The 22,854-nt window shown below is 48.5% G+C and overlaps 1 protein-coding gene across 2 annotated transcripts in view; it reads right to left on the bottom strand.

Annotated features, from left to right (window-relative positions):
* STAB2 (stabilin 2) overlaps nt 1-22,854 on the bottom strand; it is a 209,702-nt gene that overhangs the window by 13,393 nt on the left and 173,455 nt on the right. For both annotated transcript variants that reach the window (XM_051845830.2, XM_051845831.2), the window contains 11 exons: nt 22,209-22,268; nt 20,682-20,858; nt 17,972-18,061; nt 16,331-16,477; nt 14,993-15,049; nt 10,469-10,598; nt 9,819-9,968; nt 8,810-8,914; nt 7,470-7,577; nt 4,658-4,851; nt 3,432-3,573 (listed from right to left, as the gene is read on the bottom strand). In XM_051845830.2, coding sequence (XP_051701790.2) covers nt 3,432-3,573; nt 4,658-4,851; nt 7,470-7,577; nt 8,810-8,914; nt 9,819-9,968; nt 10,469-10,598; nt 14,993-15,049; nt 16,331-16,477; nt 17,972-18,061; nt 20,682-20,858; nt 22,209-22,268 — 1,360 coding nt within the window. The remainder of the gene's footprint in view (nt 1-3,431; nt 3,574-4,657; nt 4,852-7,469; nt 7,578-8,809; nt 8,915-9,818; nt 9,969-10,468; nt 10,599-14,992; nt 15,050-16,330; nt 16,478-17,971; nt 18,062-20,681; nt 20,859-22,208; nt 22,269-22,854) is intronic.

The raw sequence follows: 22,854 nt of genomic DNA, 5'->3' as shown, positions 1-22,854 counted from the left end.
GTATCCCTTATGAGTGCCTGGATCGAGTCCTGGCTCCTGCAGACTTCTGACCTTGCCTCCTGCTGGTGCACCTGGGAATCAGCAGTTGATGGCCCTGGTGGCTGGGTCCCTCCCACCCACATGGGAGATTGAGAGAGTTCTGGGCTCCTGGCTTCCACCTGGCCTAACCCAGACTGTTGCAGGCATCTGGGGAGCAAACCAGCTGATGGAAGAGCTCCTGGTTTTTCTGTCACTCTGCCTTTCAAAGGTATAAGCTTATAACCAATGGCAAAAGGAAGACCTTTCTCTCTTGTCTCTCTCTCTCACTGTCCACTCTGCCTGTCAAAAAAAAATGTTTCTTTTTAATTATAAAACTGACATATACTCATTGTAGACATCAGGTTAATACAGTCAGTAAAAATACAAACAAAACCCCCAGAAATCTTCTATAACCATACATGTTCTTCTAGTCTTTTTTCTTTTTCCTGTTTGTATATATGTCATCTGTGTTATAAATGTGGTAATATCCTGCTGACACATTATCTTAGCTTTTTTTTTAAGATTTATTTTTTGAAAGGCAGAGTTACAGAGAGAGAGATCTAGAGAGAGAGAGATCGAGAGAGATCTTCTATCTGCTGATTTGTTCCCCAGATGGCCACACAGCTAGAGCTGGGCCTTATTGAAGCCAGGAGCTTCCTCCAGGTCTCCCATGTGGGTGCCAAGCACTTGGCCATCTTCCACTGGTTTCCCAGGCACATTAGCAAGGAGCTGGATCAGAAGTGGAGCCACCAGGGCTGGTGCAGCTTAACCTTTTATGCTACAGTGTTGGCTCCAACAACAAAATTCTTGATAGTGCCTTTGAATGGATGTACAGTATATCTGATCATCCTTTATTCTTAGATATATATGGTATTTCTAATTTCTTGTGATGTTAAGTAATGCTGGGGTGGGTATGTTTACCCACATTGAATTTTCAGATTATTGCCATAGGATGGTCCATAGAAGTGGAGCTACTGCGTCTTGATAGGAGTTATTTTAAACCTTTCTACTGCATATATTGCCAGATTGGTTGCTTATTTTATTTAACAAAATGTGTTCAAGGCTCATCCATGGGGTACGTATGAGCATACTTCAAAAAGTCTGTAGACACTGGTATTAAAAGATATCTTAATTACATTTCCATGAACTTCTGAAGTACTCTCATATGAGAATTTCATACCTTTTTAAGGCTGAATAATATCCTGATGTATGGAGACACACTTTATTTATCCATCTGTTGATAGACACTTGGGTTGTTTCTAGATTTTTTGTCTTTAAAGATTTAATGTTTTTGAAATACAAAGTGACAGAGAGAAAAGAGACGATGGAGAGAGTGATCTTCCACCCATTGGTTCACTTCTCAAAAGCCTGCAGCAGTCGCGGCTGAGACAGGTCAAAGCCAGGAGCCAAGAACTTCATCAGTTTCTCCCTTGTGGTGGCAGGAACCCAAGTACTTGGGCCACCATCCGCTGTCTCCTGGGTGCATCAGCAGGAAGCTGGATTGCAAATGGAGTGGCCGGGACTTGAACGAGCGCTCCAGTATGAGATTTGGCTGTCCCGAGCAGGCAGGTTAACCTACTGTGCCCCACGAGCGCTCCAGTATGAGATGCGGCTGTCCCGAGCGGGCAGTTTAACCTACTATGCCCCGGGCCTACCTGTTTCTACTCTTCAGGTGCTGCTGAGAGTATGGTTGTGCAGATACCTGTGAAGTCCTTTCTCTCAGTTCTTTGCAACTTTTCTTGCTTTCTAATATAAGCTGCAATATTAGTATAAGATACTCTTGTCTTTTGTCTTACTGCATTATTTTCCTTATCTTACTCATTTAAAAAGCTCCCTTATTGCATTCAGAGTCTCTTTGAAAGGACCCTTTGAAAGCAAGTCCTCCCTGCTGCTACATCCCGTCTCATCTCAGATGGGATGTGGGGTGTCTCGGGACTTCAGATGTTATGGGTGTTAAGTCAGTTGTTGTTGCTGATATGGTAAAATTGCCTCTAGAGTGATCACAGCAGTAAACAAACCCAAGTGCAGCCAGAGACAGCCCCATAAATGCTGATTGGCCAGAATGTGCAGTGCCCATATTGCGTCCTAAACCACTGGAGTCCCTCTTGGCCTTGGCTCAGAGTGACATCTGAGGATCCTTCAGGGCTTTCCTATCTTGGGCTCCCAGGTGCCCTGTGGGGCAGGTGTTACGGCACAGGGAGTTAAGCCGCGGCCTGCAACGCCAGCATCCCATATCGGGTACTTGTTTGAGACCAGCTGCTCCCTGCCTGAGGGGCAGATGTGGGCGCAGACGCTTGAACCCCTGCCACCCACACAGGAGACCCACAGGGAATTCTCGGCTCCCAGCTTCAGCCTGGTCCAGACCTGACTACTGCAGGCATTTGGGGTGTGAACCAGTAGATGGAAGATCTGTTTCTCCCCTCTCTATGTCACTCTGCCTTTCAGATAAATAAACTTTGGGAAAAACATGCCAGGGCTGGCACTGTGGTGTAATGGGTAAAGCTGTCGCCTGTGATGCCAGCATCCCATATGAGCACCAGTTTGTGTCTGGAAAAAGCAGTTTTTCCAGTTTGGCCTGGGAAAAGCAGTGGAAGATGATTCAAGCGTGTGGGCCTTTGCCACCATGTGGGAGACTCACATGAAGCTCCTGGCTTTGGCCTGGCTCAGCCTTGGCCTTTGTGGCCATTTGGGGCAACAAACAGCAGATAGAAGATCAATCTCTTTGTCTCTGTCTCTTGCGCTCTCTCTCTCTCTCTCTCTCTCGCTCACTCGCTCTCTCTCTCTCTCTCTCTCCACTTCTCCCTATGTCTCTCTCCCCTCTCCCTCTCTTTCTATATGTCTGACTTTCAAATAAATAGATTTAAAAAAAAAAAAAAAAGCCCTATTGCCCACACTCTGAGCCTCTGTGTGGTTTTCTGCTCTCTGGGTATTATGATGCTTGGTTTTAGTATAGCTGAGTGCTTATTATAAGCCATTTGAATTGTCCTTGGAAATAAATGGGGTATGTGCCGGTCAATGCGCTACTCTCCAAACAACTGTTAAGAAATTGCTTTTGCATGTGACAGGCACTTCTTGGTTATTGAATACCCTAATGTGATTTTTAATTAAGTATCTTAATTAATACCCTTGATTTCATTTCCATCATACGGGTTGCTAAGCATCTCGGGACAAGCAAACATGGGGAAAAGCCTTGGTAGACACCCTTTGCGCTCCCTTCCTGGCTGCAGCAGCTCAAGGTCCAATTCTGAGTTGGCTCCGCCCCTCTGCTACCTCCACTGGGTCTGGGCAACCTAGGGGCCACTTTGGTCCCTGTCTTATGCTGTGCTGTGTTTCCTTTTCCTCTTGCACAGGTCCCTTCCCCAGGCCTGAATGAGGTGGTGCTGCTGGCCAGTCGCTCACCCCAGCGCACTCACCCTGGAAGTGGAGGTCGGTGCAGCTGGCGTCCGCGTGGCACTGCCCGTTGTCCTGCAGGCAGCGGTCCAGGGGCAGCTTCTCCGGCTCACAGCTCACCCCGTCTCCCACGTAGTGACTTTTACACTCACACTTGTGCTTGCCCTGTGGGAAGAGCGGGAAGAGGTGAGAACGCCTTCTCTCCAGGACCCCGGGACCCTCCAGTGCTGTGGGGACCGCCATGTAGCCCAGCAGGGGTTCAGAAGGACCCCAGAGAAGGTGCCTCTCCTGTCCAGTGGAGGGGAAGTTCCTGCCAGGCCTTGCTTTTACACAGGTTCGTGATGGAAGCTTGTCAGCCTTCACACCTTGGTTCCAGCATCACTTCTCTGACCGCCCTCCGTAAAGGAGCGCCCCAGTTCCTTCCAGTGTGTGCGGGCCCCCTCCATGCTGTGAGACTCCTGGACTGAGTCCTGGCCCTCCCTCTACTTGTGTGTCAGCTCTGGGAAGGCAGGGATGCATTCTCTCTGTTCGCTGCAGTATCCTTGGCACCTGCCATAGCCACAACAGGTGCACAGTGACCCTGGAGCAACAACCTCATTTCATCTCTACAACAGCCCTATGATATTTGCGTTCTCATTTGGCCCACTTTGCAGATGAGAAAACTGAGACTCAGAATAAGTAGCCAGCCCCAGGTCTCGCAGTGTCTGAACCCAGGAGCTAAGTAAGACTCTGTAGGACCCTAAGTCTACCCTTGTAACCACTAGTGGACATTCTCTCCTGTCGTCTCTTCCCAACAGGTGAACCGGGCATGGACTCCATTCCACCAAGACTTGAAAGAGTGCCCGAGTCTGTGCTTTTCATGATACTTCTTACCACCCCTTTCATTAATAAACTTTTCATTGTGAGCAATTTTAGATTTATGGGACTCGGCAAAGACAGCAGACAGAACTCCCCTATGCCCTTCCCCCATCTCACTGAACCAAGTGCATTTGTCAAAACTAGGAAATTAGTGTTGGGATAGGCCTAGTAAGTGAGCAGCTGGCTTGGCATGGGCCTCAGCAGTTTTTCCAAGGATGTCCTTTTTATTCCTAGGATACCAGCCAGAAGCCCCCTGGCCTCTGATGAGACATAGTCTGAGGTGGGACGCAAGCTTAGAGGAGGGAGATCCATGGGCAAGCAGAACCCCGCAGGTGGAGGAGCTGGGCAAAGCACAAGGGCCGCCCCCACTTAATGGGGAGGCGCGACTCACCGGGCCGGTCATCTTGCAGGTGGCGTGCTCGTGACAGCCCCCATTGAGGCCGTCTGCGCAGGGGTCGATGGCTGTGCAGCTGCGGCCATCACCCTGGTAGCCTTTCTGGCAGCTGCAGGAGACTCTGGTGCCCTTCTGGGAGCACCTGGCAACCTTGGCACAGCCCCCGTTGTTCTGTTTGCAGAAGTCCACCACTGCAAGAGCAGCGGGAGATGGTCTGGATGTGGCTGGAAGCCCCCTCCCTCCTCCCCAGGCCTCATGCATTGATAGGTAATGCCCTTTGGGAGGTCCTAAGAGGGTGCCAACTGCAGCCACGCCGGGCTTCACAGCGGAGGCCTTTGGGGAGGGATTCGGCTTAGCTAAGCTCTGCAGAGCGGAGCTCCCGTCATTTCAGACCAGACAGGTGAGCAATGGCAGAGCAAAGAGATAGGAGGAGTCTAGGCCCCGAGAGACCTTTTAGGTGGAATTCTGGGTAAGTCCTGGGTGCCTCCCTCAAACTTACAGGAAATGCTTGCCTGTGTCTGTACCCATCATTTGGCTGTCTGCACAGCTGAACCTTTGTCCTCAGTACTCTAGACAGACATTGCTAGGCTCACAGTGGTTCTCACTGGGCTGTGAGAGCATGTAAGTTGAACTTTTTAAAGATACTGTGTGCAGGGCTGGCGTTATGGCGCAGCGGGCTATGTTGCTGTGTGTGACAATGGCATCCCAAATTGGGGTGCCAGTCAGAGTCCCGGCTGCTCTGCTTCTGATAAAGCTGCCTGCTAACGCACCTGGGAAGACAGCATATGATGGCCCCACACAATAAACAGGCAAAACCTCCCTTTTTAAACCAAACAGAGGGAGAGAGTTTTACTAATGAATTAAAATTTTGTAAATAAGGTGGTCATCATTTTGACATAGCTTTCCTCATGGGCATTGTCTACCTCAAAAGAAATAAACCAGTAACAGAACATGCCTGTAACTACAGGTTTCTAGTTTAGGCCACCAAAGATTAGGGACAGAGCACCCCCTTGACTTGCATTCTCTTAAAGGTTTCCTCTGGTCTGTGTTAACAAAAACCAGGAGGAAGAGGAAGCTAGGAGGCAGAAGCAACATAGATAGGTGGCAGACCAATTAATGCTGCTTGACACAGTGATCTGCCATCAAGGAGACCCAACCACTGCGTTGGTTTTCAATATGGAAAGCCAGGACTTCAGCAGAAGTCAGCTTATGAAGAGCCCTGGCAGCTCAGCCAGCCAGGAGTTGGGTCACTGGAAATGCACCTGCCCTGGACTTGAAGGGATCCAGGTCAGAGCCACAGACCCTGTTAGCTCTAAGCTGAAAAGTCCTTCACTCGCCCCAGCTTCCCAAGTAACCACTGCTGCTGAGGGGATGGCCAAGTAGGGACAGCAACATTGCAGGCAGGACTGTGAATTAACTAAAAATGTTTTCCTTTTAGAAATGCCACCTATCTTCTCTTTGAGCCAGCTCTCCTCCCAGGCCAGCTGGGTAATAGAAGTCAACAGGGTACCTCCCTTAGGATGTACCCCATGTGAAGAGGTAGATTGGTCTGAGAACTCCTAACTGGCAAGGCCTTAAAGCCCACCTGATTATACTCAAGCCCTTTCTGTCAGTTTCTATTTGCCTCTCAATGAGAAGGCTGGTGGTTTAATAATGACTCTGTCCTTGGTTTTAGATTCTGTGAATTTAAACTGCTTGTTAGATTTGCTTTCTCCAGACTTGAAAAAGTAAAATTCTAGATAGCCATGCACATGAAACATCCAATGGAAACAGTTGCTTCAAGCTGGCATTGTATCCCCCTGGAGAAGCCCCTTCCCAAAGACGCCCCTTTTCAGCATGAAGCAGCCAGAGTGATCATTGTCTAGTCCCCCCTAGCAGATGTTAGGGTACATTCTTGTTAAGGGGGGAATGTGAGGAGTCAGATGGGTTAATAGGTAGTCAGGGTGGTCCCAATGGAATTTGGGGTATAGAATATTTGCCCCCCCCCCCCAAAAAAAGGTTATCTTTAGCAAGAACAGATAGGCTGCCCTCCTTTCTTCAGAATCTCCAAATTTGCCATGACAACAGCAAGGGAGGAGTAGTGATCGCAGGTTATTGTAGAAACAAGTTACCTATCCCACCTTCCAGATGGTATTTTTGGTTTATCATGAACAAGCCAGATGGGATAAAGAACTGTAAATCAGGTCTTTTGATGGGTTTTGTCCCTGCCTGGTAACTGAGTGCCAATCTGTCAAGGTTTTTGCCTCCAAAATTGTAGTTAAATACCCCAGTGCACGGGGCCCTTTGGGTTTTTTCCTCTCTTGGAAGCCCCCTTTCATGCCACTCTGGCTGGGGGTCTTTGACTCTAATAAATTTTTTTTTTAATCTAAAAAAAAAAAAAAAAAAAAAAAAGATGGCCCAAGTACTTCAGCCTCTGTCACTTTAAGGGAGACCAGGGAGGAGTTCCTGGTCCCTGGCTTCAGCCTGACCTAGACCTGGCTGTTGCAGCCATTTGGGGGATGAGCCAGTAGCTGGAAAAATCTTTTCCTTCCTCTGCCTTCCAAATCAATCAATCAAAAATAAAATAAAAACACATCAGGTTACTTGCAGAGTTAGAAAAGCACTACAAAGTGCAACCCTATTGCAAAATAATTTTGAAGCCATGAGCTGGGAGGTGGGCAGGCCAATCCTGAGCCGACTCCCTGAGGACACTAGTCATTGAGGGTTTGGCACTGTGGAAGTGGCCCAGGCAGGCCGTGGTGGAGGGAAGCCCAGACACTGTGACCACATCCTGCCCCTCTCCTGTGCCACATGCCATGAAGGGACTCACCTGTGCATGTCACCCCATCACCTTCGTAATTCAAGTTACACTCACACGTGTTGTTCTCCCTACAGGTGGCATGAGCAGAACAAGGAGGCGTGCATACTGGGGGCAAAACTGCAGAAAACAAAAAAGCAGAGGAGGGTCACCAATCCTCTTGTACCCATGCTGAGCAACATTGGGGCCCACCTGAAGAGTTTTGCCAAGACTGTTGCCCTGACCTGCCGCTGTGTTTTCTCAGTACTCCCCATTGCCAGAGGATGGGGTGAGTTGCTAGGGTCCACCTCAGCCTGCAGATTCTGAGATTCTAGAATTACTCCTTTATAGTGAGATTTCTCTGTGACTCAGATTATCATGCTAACTTTAGCGGCAACCAGCTGAAACTTTACACCTTAAAACTTGCCAGCAGGGATGAACTTGGTAGATAAGCTCCGTGGCCCCAGGGACATGGGGTTCCAGATAGAGCTGGTTAAATTGGAGGGGAAGTTCCACAGCCTTTGCAGGGTACCACGGAGCCTGGGAGAAGCCTGGAGCCTTGCTGACTGGGTGGGGCTGCAGTGTGCCTGGGCAGCCTGAAGCCAGCCTTGTGTGGGGGAGGAGGCACTGGTGCTAAACCTCCGTTGGTATTCTTGGAACCTCAGGTCACTGAGGAGGAGCCTAGTGCTGTTCTCTGACCTCAGGGAGGGTGGAATGACAGTGACCCACACTGCATGAGTCAACTGTTGCATTTTGGATCTTCCGGAATGTAGGCCTCGGCTATGGTTCTTGCATGATGTGGGTCAAGGTTATGACAATGGTGATAATGCTGACTGTTCAGAGCACCTGCACACTGGGCACTTCACAACCATGACCTCAACCATCACAGCCATCCTCCCCTTACAGAGTGTGTGTGCTTTCCCTTACTGGGGAGAAGGTCGGGGCTGAGTGGGGGTGATCTAAGCCATGCACCTGGGAAGCAGCAGCATCGGGGTCAAGGCCTGGTCTCAGGTACACCAAAGCCTGTGTTTTCTATGAAATCACTCAGCCTCCATGTCAGTGCACATCTGGGCCCGAGGGCCACCATAACGAGGCACCACCTTGCCTGATCCTGCGATTCTTTGCTTTGGGTGGGGCTGCTTTCATGAGCTGGAGTTAAATCTCATCTGGCTTCCCTTCCAGTCACCACCCTTCCGAGGCCCAGGGCCACACGGTCCAAATCATCTTTTCTAGGTGGCATTGAAAACACACGCTTTGTCGTTTCTTCCAGGTGCCATCACTCAGACCCCACTTCCTGCACTCTCGCTTGGATGCTCTCAGCCTGGTCCATGGTGGCTGGGTGCTGCCAGCAGTCGGGCCCTCCCCTGACAGACCTGTCTGGGTGTCGCAGAAGCGGCCTGTCCACCCTGCTTCACAGAGGCACTGCCCCGAGCCGGTGATCCCATCGTCACACTGTCCATGTTCTGAGCAGCTGCAGGCTGTGGAGCAGAGCAGAGAGAGGGCGGTCATCAGTGGCTGGACATTGGGATGCAACCAGGTCCAGTATAGCAGCCACTAGGCAGGTGTGCTGAGTAAATGTTAAAATTAAAAACTCGGCCCCGTGATCACCCATTTTCCGTGTTTGACAGCCACGCGTGGCTGGTGGCTACCGTGCTGGACAGTGGAGTCACAGAGCATTCCAGCTAGGCTCCAAGTGTGATTGGCCCACCTGTGGTTTTGCCACACCTGGCCCTTCACCTCTGTCAGGTGTCTACTCAAATATTCCTTGTGTGCAAGGTCTTCTAGAACAGGGCCTAGTCTTAATCTTGACCCCTCTACCTACTTCTTTGTCTTCATATCCTTTGTCACTACTTCTGGTTCTGTGAGCTCTTTGATAACTGGGGTTTTGTTCCTTAGCCTCTACCTCCACAAACCACCATATCCCTGGACCTTAGAACTGTTCCTGTGTTTCGAGCAGATCACGTCACCTCTTTGCTTTCTTCATTTGCTCACTGGTGATCCTAACAGTGCCTACTCCAAAGGGCTATCGGGAGGAATACCTGGGAAGATGTAGATACTTGGCACAAAGGAGGTGCTCACTAGATGTTGGCTGTTAATACTCATAAGGACGCAACAAATACAGGCAGGGTCCATGGCTGAATGAATGAGCGTTGTGTGGCTACAGCTTGCCGTAGGCGCCACAGGGCGTGTGAGGCTCTTTTCATGGGTGGAAACTGGGAATACAGCCAAGGAGGCAAAAAACACACAGGGCAGGCACATGGAAGGTGGCTGGCAGGAAGGAAGGAAGGGAAGGAGGATGCTTCCAGGTCAGGCAGGTGGTGTGGATGAAGACAGGCAGCCAACAAGACAGGCTACAGCTCTGGGAGGTGGTACCACACGTACCCTGACAGTCGGGCCCAAATCTCCCAGGCCAGCAGAGCTCACACGCTGTGCCGTTGAATCCGGTGTTGCATTTACACTGTCCTGTGGCCGAGTAGGAATCCAGGCAGACGCCCCGGTGGTTACACGGGGTATCTGGTCCTCCAGGGCAGGCTGGAAGAGAGGACACAGCAGTGACTCAGCCTACCAGACCCAGATCAGCTCAGTGCTTTTGTCACCTTTGTTAGCATGCTGTGGATTATACATCTACTAACTCGGAGGGATCATGGCCTTGCTTTATGGGAGATGGGCTTCAAAGTATCTGATAGGAGTCTACCTGGGCAGGAGGACAGACTGAACTGTGCACTGCATTTGGGGGTCAGGAGACCTGGATTAGAGTATATCTGGGCTAAGGAGTGAATTTCCTCTGAGTTTTAGTTTTCAAAGCCCAGAATGACGATGGTAGTGATGATGGTGGTGTGCTTGTTCTACACCATGCTGTTATTGTGAGGATCAAACGAGAGGCTACAGGTAACTGAGACAATTTTGGAAATATAAGCCAATGAACAAATCGAAGGGATGGCACTGATTCTTATGACTGGTCCTTAGGCATCATTCCTCCATTGCCTTATGACTTGAGAGCTTTCAGGTCTGTGCAGCGAGCGTACCCTCACCTTGACAGTCCGGGAGGAAGTAGCCTTTGCAGCACTTGAGGACTGGGATCACCAGGGTGCACTGCTGCCGACAGCCATCCACCTTCCTCTTCAGCAGGGGCAGCTGGTAGACACACTTCTGCTTCACACCCTGAGGGAAGAGAGCGGATGAGGCCGTCACCCTGTGTCACGTGGACTTGGACTCTGGGACTCTAGCCCAACCTCTGGTAGAGACCCTGGTCCTGCTCAAGTGAAAAAATGGGACTTTCCATGGGCCTTAATGTTTTATTTTTTTTTATGGCAATTCTTTCCTGAGTGGGTATTTGGCTTAGTATCTGCGTCCTATATCAGAGTGCTTGGGTTCAAAGTCCTGGCTTTGTGTCCAATTCCAGCTTCCTGCCAATGGGCACCCTGGGAGGGAAGTGATGGCTGTAGAACTTGGGCACCTGTCACCGATGTTGAACTGGGTTCCTGGCTCTGGTTTCAGCTTGGCCCAGCCTGGCTGTTGCAGGCATTTGGGGAGTGATGCAGCAGATTAGAGATATCTCTGAGTATCCGTCATTGTCTTTCTGCCTTTCACATAAATAAAAATTTAAAAGGCAATTGTTTCTTAGGGGAGTTGAGGTATCTGGGAGAGGGGAGAGGGAAGAGCTAAAGTCCATGGAAGATTTCTTCCCAGTCTTACAGGCAAGGACTTTCTGACTCAGAACTGTTTGCAAATGGTCTGGTGGCCTGGGGAGGGATCAGGGAGAGCCCCCCAACCCAAGTCCTCAGCAAGGAGAGTGCGAATTACTGTTTGTTTTGTAGAAATATTTTTGTTAGGGCTTTTACTAGTAGAGTAGAAAGAGCTTGACTTTGTACTAAGTAATTTAGAAAACAGTATTTAATGAGTATTTCCTATGCACCAGCCCCTCACTTAAATGTAGCATACTTTATAATTTTCTTTTCCTAGTAACTGCACAGAGAACCGTTGTTAACTCCATTTTATATTTATATTAAAGACTTATTTATTTCAAAGGCAGAGAGGCAGAGAGAGAGAGAGAGGCAGAGAGGTAGAGAGAGAGAGAGAGAGAGAGAGAGAAAGAAAGAAAGCCAGAAGCTTCCTCTGGGTCTCCAACACAGGTGCAGGGCTCAAGGACTTGGGTCATCTTGCACTGCTTTCCCAGGCCATAGCAGAGAACTGGATTGGAAGTGGAGCCTCCGGGTCTCAAACTGGCGCCCCATATCAGATGCCAGCACCACAGGCAGTGGCTTTACCTGCTACGCTATAGCACCGGCCCATATGTGTGTGTGTGTGTGTATTATATATATATAAAAGGCTTATTTATTCCCAATCCAAATACCAATGACATTCTTCTCAGATCCAGAAAAAATGATGCTGAATTCATAGGGAAACACAAGAGACCATGAATAGCTGAAGGAATTTCAGACAAAACAAAGCTGGAGGCATCACAATATCAGATTTCAAGACATACTATAGGGGCCAGTGCTGTGGCATAACCGGTAAAGCTACCACCTGCAGTGCTGGCATCCCATATAGGCACTGGTTCGTGTCCTGGCTGCTCAATTTCCAGTCCAGCTCTGTGCTATGGCCTGGGAAAGCAGTGAAACATGGTCCAAGTATTAGGGCACCTGCACCTACATGGGAGACCTGGAGAAAGTTCCTGGCTCCTGTTCAGCACAGCTCCAGCCTTTGCAGCCAACTGGGGAGTGAACCAGCGGATGGAAGACTTCTGTCTGTCTGTCTCTGCCTCTCCTTTTCTCACTGTGTAACTCTTTCAAGTAAATAAATAAAACTTAAAAAGATATACTACAGGCCAGTTATCATCAAAACAGCATGGTACTGGCACAAAAATAGACATGTAGACCAATGGAACAGAATACAAAACCCAGAAATCAACCCACACATCTACAACCAGCTGATCTTTGATGAAGAAGATAAAATTAATCTCTGGAGAAAGTCATTCTCTTCAACAAATAGTGCTGGGAAAATTGGATCTCTGTGGAAGTATGAACCAGATCCATACCATATACCTTATACAAAAATCAACACAAAATGGATTAAGGACCTAAATCCACCACCTGATACCATCAAATTACTAGAGGAGAACTTTGGGGAAACTCTGTAAGACAATGGCCTAGCGAAAGATTTCTTAGAAAAGACTCCAAAAGCACAAGCCATCAAAGCAAAAAGTAGACAAATGGAATTACATCAAGCTAAGAAGCTTCTGCACTGCAAAGGAGGCACTCAGCAAAGTGAAGAGGCAACTGACAGAATGGGAGAAAATATTTGCAAACTCTGTAACTGATAAAGGATTAATATCCAGAATCTATAGAGATCAAGAAACTCAACAAGAACAAACAATCCAGTTAAGAAATGGGCAAAGGACTTGAGCAAGCATTTTTCAAAACAGGAAATTCAAATGGTCCACAGACACTTGAAAAAATGCTCAGGATCACTAGCCACTAGAGAAATGCAAATTGAAACTACAGTGAGGTTTCACCTCAACCCAGTTAGAATGGATCTCATACAGAAACCAACAAACAATATATGCTGGTGAGGATGTAGGGAAAAAGGTATCCTAGTTCAGTGTTGGTGGGAATATAAACTAGTACAGCCATTATAGAAGACCATATGGGGATTCTTCAGAAATATGAAAATAGATCTACCATATGACCCAGCCATCTCACTCCTGGGAATTTACTCAAACCAAATGCAATCAGCGTATGAAAGAGTTATCTGTACCCCCATGTTTATTGCAGTTCAATTCCCCATAGCTAAGATATGGAATCAACCCAGAAGCCCATCAACCAATGACTGGATAAAGAAAATGTGGTGGCTGGTGCTGCAGCTCAATAGGCTAATCCTCCGCCTGTGGTGCCGGTACACCCAGTTCTAGTCTTGGTTGGGGTGCCAGATTCTGTCCCGGTTGCCCCTCTTCCAGTCCAGCTCTCTGCTATGGCCCAGGAGTGCAGTGGAGGATGGCCCAAGTCCTTGGGCCCTGCACCTGCATGGGAGACCAGGAGAAGCACCTGGCTCGTGGCTTTGGATCAGTGCAGTGCACCGGCCACACCGGCCCCAACGGCCACTGGAGGGTGAACCAACAGTAAAGGAAGACCTTTCTCTCTGTCTCTCTCTCTCTCTCACTGTCCACTCTGCCTGTCAAAAATAAAAAAAATAAAAAAACATAAAAAAAAGAAAATGTGGTATATATACACTATGGAATACTGGCCATAAAAAAGAATGAAGTCCTGTCTTTGACAATAAAATGGATGCAACTAAAATCATTATATTTTGTGAAATAAGCCAGTTTTCCCTGATCTGTGGTAAGAGAGCACCAAAAATTCTAATGTGTATGAGTGAAATTGACATGGTCAGTTTTGATTATTGCTACAGCCCTTGTCTCTACTGTTGAGGAATGGTGTTTTTTCCTTCTTACTATTTGTTCAACTCTTTACTTAGTGTAGGGTTAATCTTATGAATGTAAAGTAAACTGAAAGTAGATCACTATAAAAATAAAGAGAAGGAATGAGAGAGGAAGGAGGAGAAAGGGTGGGAGCATAGGCAGGAGGGAGGGTAGTGTGGGAAGGATCACCATGTTCCTAAATATGTATGCATGAAATACATGAAATTTGTCCACCTTAAATAAAAATTATAAAAATAAATAAAATTACAAAATATGTATGTATTTGAAAGGCAGAGTTACATAGAGAGAGAAAAGGAGATACACACACACACACACACAGATATCTTCTATCTGCCTGTTTAATCCCCAAATGATCACAATAGCTGAGGCTGGGCTAGTCCAAAGCTAGAAGCCAGGAGCTTCTTCTGGATCTCCCACATGGGTTCAGGACCCTCCTCTGCTGCTTTCCCAGGTGCATTTGCAGGGAGCTGGATTGGAAGTAGAGTAGCCAGGATACCACCTGGCACTCATTATAGGATGCTGGCCTTGCAGGCAGTGGCTTAACCTGCTATGCCACAATCCTAGTCCCTGTTAGCTCCATTTTAGAGAGGCAAAACTGATAGATTATGTGACTTGCTGGAAGTTACTGGAATTTGGGCCCATGCCTGTGGCTTCCAGTTTTTTTTTTTTTTGGGTTGTCTATTACCCTAGATGAGTGTCTGAGCCAACTTTAATCTTAGCTTTTTGCCCTCAGTAGCTGTGTGGCCGTGGGCAGACTGCTTACATACTGAGGCTCCTTTTCTCCTATGTGAAGTGAAGGTAAAGTGTAAATGATGAACAGGGATAATGGATATACCAAGGGCCCAATATAATTGTATTTATCATTGGAGTCTCTGAGGTTTACTTTTATATATAGTTTCTGGAAGATACAGTAGGTTGATGGCTACCTGGGCCAAGAATGTGCATCTCTCACTCCACTGGCTTGGTTGTTAAAAGAAAGTCATCCATTGTATTTATACAACACACTGGCAGACAACTCCCCTCCCAAATATACATATAGTCACACACACCTGACAGTTGAGGTCTGGCAATGAGATATCCTTGTCTTTCCAAATGTTACTGTTACATTCATAATTACCTTTGGTTTGCTCCATGTTGGACACCTGGGGGTATTGATACAGCTCCCACAGTCTCCCTAGTATACAGAAAAGAAGCACTTAAAATCAAGAATCTTGGCAAGCACAAGGAAGTGTCCTGGGTTAATACTGATACCTGGATGTATTATGAATTCAATTAATCTTGTTTAAGAACTTTGTGATCTAAGGTGAAAAGCATACACAGTGCAACTTTGCCATGGAGAATTCTAAAGGTCTGTCTTGGGCCTCCACTCTTTGGTTTAGTTCTTTGAAAAGTCTCCCGTTTCATAGAGCCGGACCAGAGCCATGTGATTTAGGCGATGTAACAAGCACTGAGAAATGGGAACGTGAGGATCTGTTCCGTCTAAGTTAACTGTGATGCTCTGGTCAATCACTTGTCCTCTTTGATCCTTAGTTCTAAGATGTATAAAGGAGGGGTAATAATTTTTTGCTTCTATTTGATCTTCAAGGGATTAGTGAAGGACAATGATTGACTCCACAAATCTGTGTGAATACACTTCAGGAATTAAGAAATCCATTCATCTCTTCCTTTGGCTGATTGGTCCCCTAAAATTTTGGGATATTTATTGAATGCCTATGAAATGCCAGGTACTGACATCAACTGGTGATACACTTTGTCGTGTAAGGTCTCTTCATCTCTCTGAGACTCACTTCCAAAGCTACACAACAGAGTTGATGATAATTTCTCCCATCATTGGATAATTGAGAGAGTAACACAAGCATGGAACAAAATGGTTGGCTCAGAGGTGGGGCTCAGTAAATGAGAAAATGAATGAGACGAACGAGAAAATGCCTGGCACAGTGCAGAGCCCAGGGCAGAAATTCAATCAATGTAGTGAGTTGAACAAGTCGGTAAATGAATGGAGGTATTTGGGGTTGGGACATAAATAAAAAGTTGAACATATGAAATTGCCATTGTTATAGTCTCCAAACTGTCAAGTATGGCAATTTCATATGGTTTAATTGGTCAGAAGCTCAAAAAAATGTTTGTTGAATGGGCTTGTAAATGGATGGATATGAAAATGAATGGCAGAAAAGCTGTCACATGTTGGTATCCAAGAAGTGGGTTCTCAGTGGCAAAGAAGTGAAGGGATGAATGGGCAGATGGGAAGACGAGACTGCTCAAGGCCTGCGGAGGGAGACGTGGACACTTGAGAATTGTTGGTTTGAAGGACACCACCTGGTGGTCCTCAGAGCTCTCTGTCCTGGTCTCTTCTAAGGACCAGCCCTCAGTGGGTTCACAGCAGAGCCTACGCTGGGTCGCCGGGGCCATTCCTAGCCCAAGGCTCTTTCACTACAGTGCCCCTGTTGGGACCCACCGAGACATTGAACGTAGTGAAAGTATCACAGCGGCCCCCCAGGGTGGGATCCATCAGCAGACAGTCAATGCCATAGGCCACGCCCAGATTGAAGAAGAGCTCCCGCTGCACAATTCTGCACATTTGACCGTTCAGAAAGAGCTCGCCCTGAGAGAGAGAGAGAGAGAGAATATGAATGAGTGAATGAATAGTTAATAGTCTTCCTTAGACTTTCCCTTTTCCTAGGCCATATAGAAAGTGGCCAGCAGGCACAAGACTCAGAAAGAACTAAAACAAAACACAAAAAGAAAGTCAGTTAGTCAATCATCTATCAATCTCAGTAAAACTGCACCTATTATATGCCAGGTACTGTTCTGAGTGCTTTACCTAAGCAAATGTGTTCCATCTCCCCAATCCTGGGATGTAGCTTCTATGATGAGTACCCAATTGCACTCAGTTAAGAAGCTGAGGCAGGGAGGGGTTAGGAACATGCCCAGTGTCACATGGCTGGTGAGATGTGCAGGCACTCGCTGCAAGGCAGTAGCCCGGGCGCCTTGACTCCTTGCCATCTGTGATGCTGCCTCTCCCAAAGTAGCAATCTGTGCAGTGGGGTGACGGGGTGCAGCTGTGACGTCTCTGCTGTTGTTCGGGTACACTTGCTGATGGGGCCACTTGTGTGCAGTAACCCAGTTTTCTTGATTAACCTACCGAGGTTTCTGAGTCCACATGTTTTCCAGGATAGACAAATGATGGACTTGAACTTTATAACAGTAACAGTAACTTACATCTCACATGTACAAAGCATTATCTAAGCTCTGGATACATTTTGTTTCATGCTTACAACAATCCTGGGATTTCCTTCCCTAAGATCACCCAGTTAGTAAGTCGATGAAGATTCTTCCCTCAAGGTGTGAAATGCTTTTAGAAAGTTCTTTGAAGAGAAAACTGGTAAATCCTAACATCCATTGATGGGAGGGAAATAGTGTGATTCTGTGGAAAGAACAATACAAAACCATGGGCAAAGCCTTATATGTTCACTTCGGCACGGTGTGACTCAGTTTCCTTGAGGTTCAGTTGCTCCCCCTACCCACCCCTGCACTGGTAACAGAGTTCAGGATTCTTGAAGCATGGGGTTGTTACAGATCAAGCTAAATGCTACACTGCCTTCGCACACAGAACAAACCACGCCCACTCCCGCTGTCCTTCTCAGCAGAGTCTTGTTCTTTGGCGGTAGCACAGAGGGGCCTCACGAGTGTGGCTGCATTGGGGTAACTTTCTGGAAGCTGGGATGAAAACATGCTAAGACTTCTCAAACTTGGTTATTGATCCAACACCTGCCACTTCAAACCCCAAAGGGATTCTGGTCACACAATGTAAGCAGAATGTGTGTGGGACTTATTGGAAAGCTCCTTGAAGTGAATGATCTCAACTGGGAAATGTATCCCTGTGGCGTCTCCTTCTGCTTAGGAAGTGGACATGATGGCTGGAGCTCCAGGGGCCATGTTGGACCCTGAGGTGAGGTTGCAGCTGCAACCATGTGCTGCAGAGGACTTATCAGGGTTTTCACGTCCACTTCTGTGTCCTCAGGAAACACCTCCAAAAGCAGCGAGAGGGAGCAGGCTTGGGGTTCCGGGAGATGGGGCAGAGGTGGGGGACACTCACAATGCCACTGTCAGCTCCACATTTCACACTCAGCTCCGAGCCTTGCAGGGTCTTCCAGGATGCAGTCCGGGGGAGATCCACAGCCAGGACCTGTGGGGACGACGGTGAAGTATGAGAGCCCACAGGAGGCTGCACATGGCTGTGGAGGTGCTTGGCCAACAAACCAAATTCCCACGCAGGGCTTCCTGGGAGTTGTCATAACTTCTGCTTTGAAGTGACAGAAGGTGCGATGAAAAGGAAGTGAGGGTGCGGGCCCTTGAGGGGGTGGGAGGGTCCTTCTGTCAGGGCTGGTCTTCCCCGCCCTTCCCTCCCCCAGCTGTGTCGGAGTTCCCTGGAAGACGCTGTCTCTGTGTCCAAAGTCAATGGAAGGATGGGTTGAGTTGTGCTCTCCCAAATTGTGTGGGAGACCTGCACTCCTGGGCCTCAGAATATGACCGGATTTGGAAATATGATTGTTGCAGATGTAACAAGGTTAGATGAGAATGGGCTTTTTAAAGACTTATTTATTTACTTGAAAGTCAGAGTTACAGAGAGAGAGCAAGCGAGAGAGCGAGAACGCGAGAGAGTGAGAGCACCTTCATCTGTTGGTTCACTTCCCAAGTGGCCACAAAGGTCAGGGCTAGGACAGGCCAAAGCCAGGAGCTTCTTCCAGGTCTCCCATGTGGGTGCAGGGGCCCAAGTACTTGAGCTACCCTCTGCTGCTTTCCCAGGTGCATTAGCAGGGAGCTGGATAAGAAGTGGAGCATTCAGGATTCGAACTGGTGCCCATGTGGGATGCCAGTGCCTCAGGCAGCAGCTTAACCTGCAATGCCACAGTGCTGGCCCCTAGGATGGGCCCTTGATCCAAGAGGAAGGGTGTCCTTGGAGAAAGAAGAGAATGCCATGTGGTGACACAGACACATAGAGGGAGAAGACAGCCACGTGATGACAGGGGCGGGGACCAGAACAGCGTGGCTACAAACCAAGGAATGACAGAGATTACCAGCAACCACCAGAAGCTGCGAGAGACGCATGGGACAGGTGCTCCCTTGGGGCCACCAGAGGTAGTAAGTTGGCACGTTCCACGTGCAGAACCGCGAGAGGACAAGCTGTGCTGTGTCAGGCCCCCAGGCTGTGGTGGTTTGTTACAGCAGCCCTGGGAACTGGAGAGCTCCAAGTGAGGGCTTCTGGCATTCTTGGATGGCATAGACTCACAACAGGAAGCATGAGCCCAGGCTAGGAACAGGGCATGGCTGCCACGCCCCTGCAGGGCATCAGGAGCCAGCATCATTTGTGTCGACATTTTGGAACCAGGAGAAAAAGAGTCCATCCATCCAGAAAAAGCTGGGACTGCTGTTAGCAAGCATCTGCAGTGTGCCCCAGGAAACCGGAAGGGCTGGCCTGTGCTCTTGGGTACTGGTTGAATTAAATAAGGCAGGTACAAGAAACACAGTCTAGCGTGGTGCACTGGGGGTTTAAACTGCCACCACACATCAGAGGGTGTCACAGTGGGAGGGGCTGCTGATGCCCGGTCTCCTCATGGGGACAAGGACACCTGGGACGCCCTGGGCTGCACTGCCTGGATCTTGGATTCATTACTTTCTGGGTCGTTCCCGCACTATTTTGTGTTTAAACAAAACACAGCTGTTTTCCTTATCCATGAGAACTATGGTCCAGGACCCCCAGTGGATGTCTGAAACCTGCTCTCCAGTGAACACTACAGAGACCATGTTTTTTTCCTATGTATACGTACTTAGGACAAAATTCCATTTATTGATTACAGCAAGAGCTCAACAATAACTGCTAATAAAGTAGTGCTGATAAAATGATAATAAATAATAAAATGCTAAGAAAAGAAAATGCTAATAATACACCATAACAAAATTGCCAGCATCACTGCTTTTGTGCTTTGGGGCCATCGATAAGTAGAATAAGGGCCACTTGAACCCAAGTGTGGCGATGCCACATCAGTTGCTCTCATCACCAAGAAGGCCACCAAGGGACTAGTGTGTGGGGAGTGCATGCAGCTGGGATAAATATGTATGTATGTTCTATATATGTATGACTAATGTGTGGGGAGCGCATGCAGCTGGGGTAAATATGTGTGTATGTTGTACGCATGTACATATGACAATGTGTGGGGAGTGCATGCAGCTGGGGTATATACATATATGTATGTTGCATGCATGCACATATGACTAATGCGTGGAGAGAACATGCAGCGGGGGTAAGTATGTATGTTGTATGTATGTACATATGACTAATGTGTGGGAAGTACATGAAGCTGGGGTATATATGTATGCATGTTGTATGTATGTAATATGACTAACGTGTGGAGAGCACATGCAGCTGGGGTAAATATGTATGTATGTTGTATATATGCACATGACTAATGTGTGGGGAGTGCATGCAGCTGGGGCATATATATCTGTATGTTGCATGTATGTACATATGACTAATGTGTGGAGAGTGCATGCAGCTGGGGTAAATATGTGTGTTGTTTGCACATATGACTAACATGTGGGGAGTACATGCATCTGGGGCATGCTGGGCGAAGGAACGGCTCACGTCCGGGTGTGAGATTGTCATCGCTCCTCAGAATGGTGTGCACCTGAAAGCGTATGATCAGTTTACTTCTGTCATTTCCCCTTCAGCCTTTGAGGACCACGGTTGACCTCCGGCAAGTGGGACCCAGGAAAGTGAGATCCCAGGGCGGGCTCTCCGCGGGCACCTTGGAATCCCGGATCACGTGGAACTTCAGGTACTCCTGCAGCTTGTCCCTGTTGTCTTGTTTGAACAGGAAGTCCTGTTGCTCGGGGGGCAGAGCTTGGAGGGCGTGGTCCGTGGGCCAGAAGACAGTGACGGGGGTGTGGATGGGGTCCGTGATGACGCTCAGCAAGCCTGAGGCCTGGAACACAGGGAGGAGTCAGCCCCTGTGGTTGCTCCGCCCCACGGGCACAGCGTCCCTCCGTGGGGTGCCCTCCTGGCCCTGCCCATGGCCTGTCAGGACTCCAGATGGTTCAAGAGTGACAGAGGCAGGGGCCCATCACACTGCAGCCATTCTTAACCTCATTGCCTTAGAAAGCAAAGGGCGAGGTCAGGTATGGGGCTTTGTGAGCAGGAAAATTCTCTCTCTGGGTGTGTGTGCATGTGCGTGTGTGTGCCTGTGTGTGTGTGTGTGTGCGCGTGTGCACTACTTCTGCCCACATATTTTACATTCCGGAAGACCAACTTAGCATTTCTCTCCTATTTCATTTTAAAGTGAGGAAACCCTCTACAACACTGAGCTGCCGCTGCGTGTTGACACACATCCAGGTCATGCAGATCCAGAGCCAGGAATGGCACGATGGGGTGGGGGTGGGGGGACTCCTTCTCAGAGCCCTCTACGGCTGGGAGGAGACGTGTATGCTTTTTAAGTTTTTCCACAACCCTACGAGGGAGGGTCTATAACTCCTGTAAGAGCTCCAGAGAGGTTTGCCAACTCGCTCTCCAAGCTTGTGATCAGCCAGTCTGGTGCCCAGGTGTGGGATGAGTATGAAGCTTTGGGGGTGGTAGGTGAGCAAATGTTATGGACGGTAACATCTTTGAAGATTCTCACTGTGGCTGCCTTGAAACCCCCATTTCTAGAAAGTTCCCCAGAGACCCAGGGCATTTCAGGGACTTCTGCAGAGATGTGGAGACTGTGCCCCAGGGCCTGGCAGGGCTCTTGGAAGCCTCAAGGACTGCTCAGGGGAGGGGGCAGGGCAATCCCAGGAGGACCACAGCCCTGCCCTCCCGAGTCTCCTCTGCAGCCTTTGGGTTTGACCAAGAGATGTCCTCGCTCCCTGGGGATGGTCTCTGGAGTTGAAAAGATGTGGTTTCCAGGCCAGTTTCTGCCTGCCCACAGGCTCTCCAGCTCCGTGTCCCCAGCTCTGGAACGCGGGCGACACTCCCAGGTGTGAAGCCCCATGTCCAGGGATCCCCCAATTCAACCTCAGCATCACCCGTCTCAATTTCCAAATCAGCCCGTGTATGCTAGAGAGCTCAAGACCGCGTGACGTCGCAGAATGCAGTGGCAGAGAACGACTGTGGTCTCCAGGAAATGGGGACTTCCTCACCCAGAACCAACAACAATTTGCTGAATGAGCAAAAAGTGATCAGCGAGCCAGCAAGGCAATAGTAGCCAGTCAGCCGGCTCCAACAAGACCGAACGAGACAGCAAAAAACAGAACTTCCTTGGGCACCTTATTCCCAAACCAACTTTCCCCTGGGTCTTTACCTGCAATAAGTTGCTGAATTTGACGTAGCCATGGTTTATCGCCACTGTCGTAAGATTTTGCTGCGTGAAAACAAAGCATTTGAACAAAAGCTCCCTTGGTAAAACAAGTGCAGATACTACAGAGCCGCTCCAACACCCCCTCCAACTCTGTTCTGCTTATGCTTCTCTGTGTTCCACAGGCTGCAAGGCTGAGCACTACATTTCCCCCAGAATCCCTTGCAGCTAGAGCCCCATAGGTGATATCCCCAAGCAGAAGCATTTGTGCAAGACTTGCTGGTGGACAGAAACAATAAGATGTGGTAGGGGAAGCTGCAGGAACTTCAGGACCTCCGGCAAGCACAATGGTAGAAGCATCTGCTGTCCTGTTCTCCTGTGGCCCGGGGGATGAGGCCAGTGGCAGTGGCAGAGTGGTCCCAGGGTGGGGACGGGTGCCTCCCATTGCAGGCATCCCTGGGCTGCTTGATTAGCAACTGTGTAGCACCTTGGATTGCGCTCTGGCCTTCCGAGAGACTCAGCGATGCACCTAGTGTCTTAAGAAACTCCTTTTTATGTTAGCTAGATATGGTAGTTTCTGAGGTCTGCAATGTAGAACATTGGCCAATGCTAATAATAATAAAAAAATCTCAAAATGGCCTTTTCTGTCCAT

This window comes from Oryctolagus cuniculus, chromosome 11, assembly GCF_964237555.1.
Source record: "Oryctolagus cuniculus chromosome 11, mOryCun1.1, whole genome shotgun sequence".
NCBI classification, from domain to species: Eukaryota; Metazoa; Chordata; class Mammalia; order Lagomorpha; family Leporidae; genus Oryctolagus; species Oryctolagus cuniculus.
This window is presented reverse-complemented; position numbering and strand designations above follow the sequence as displayed.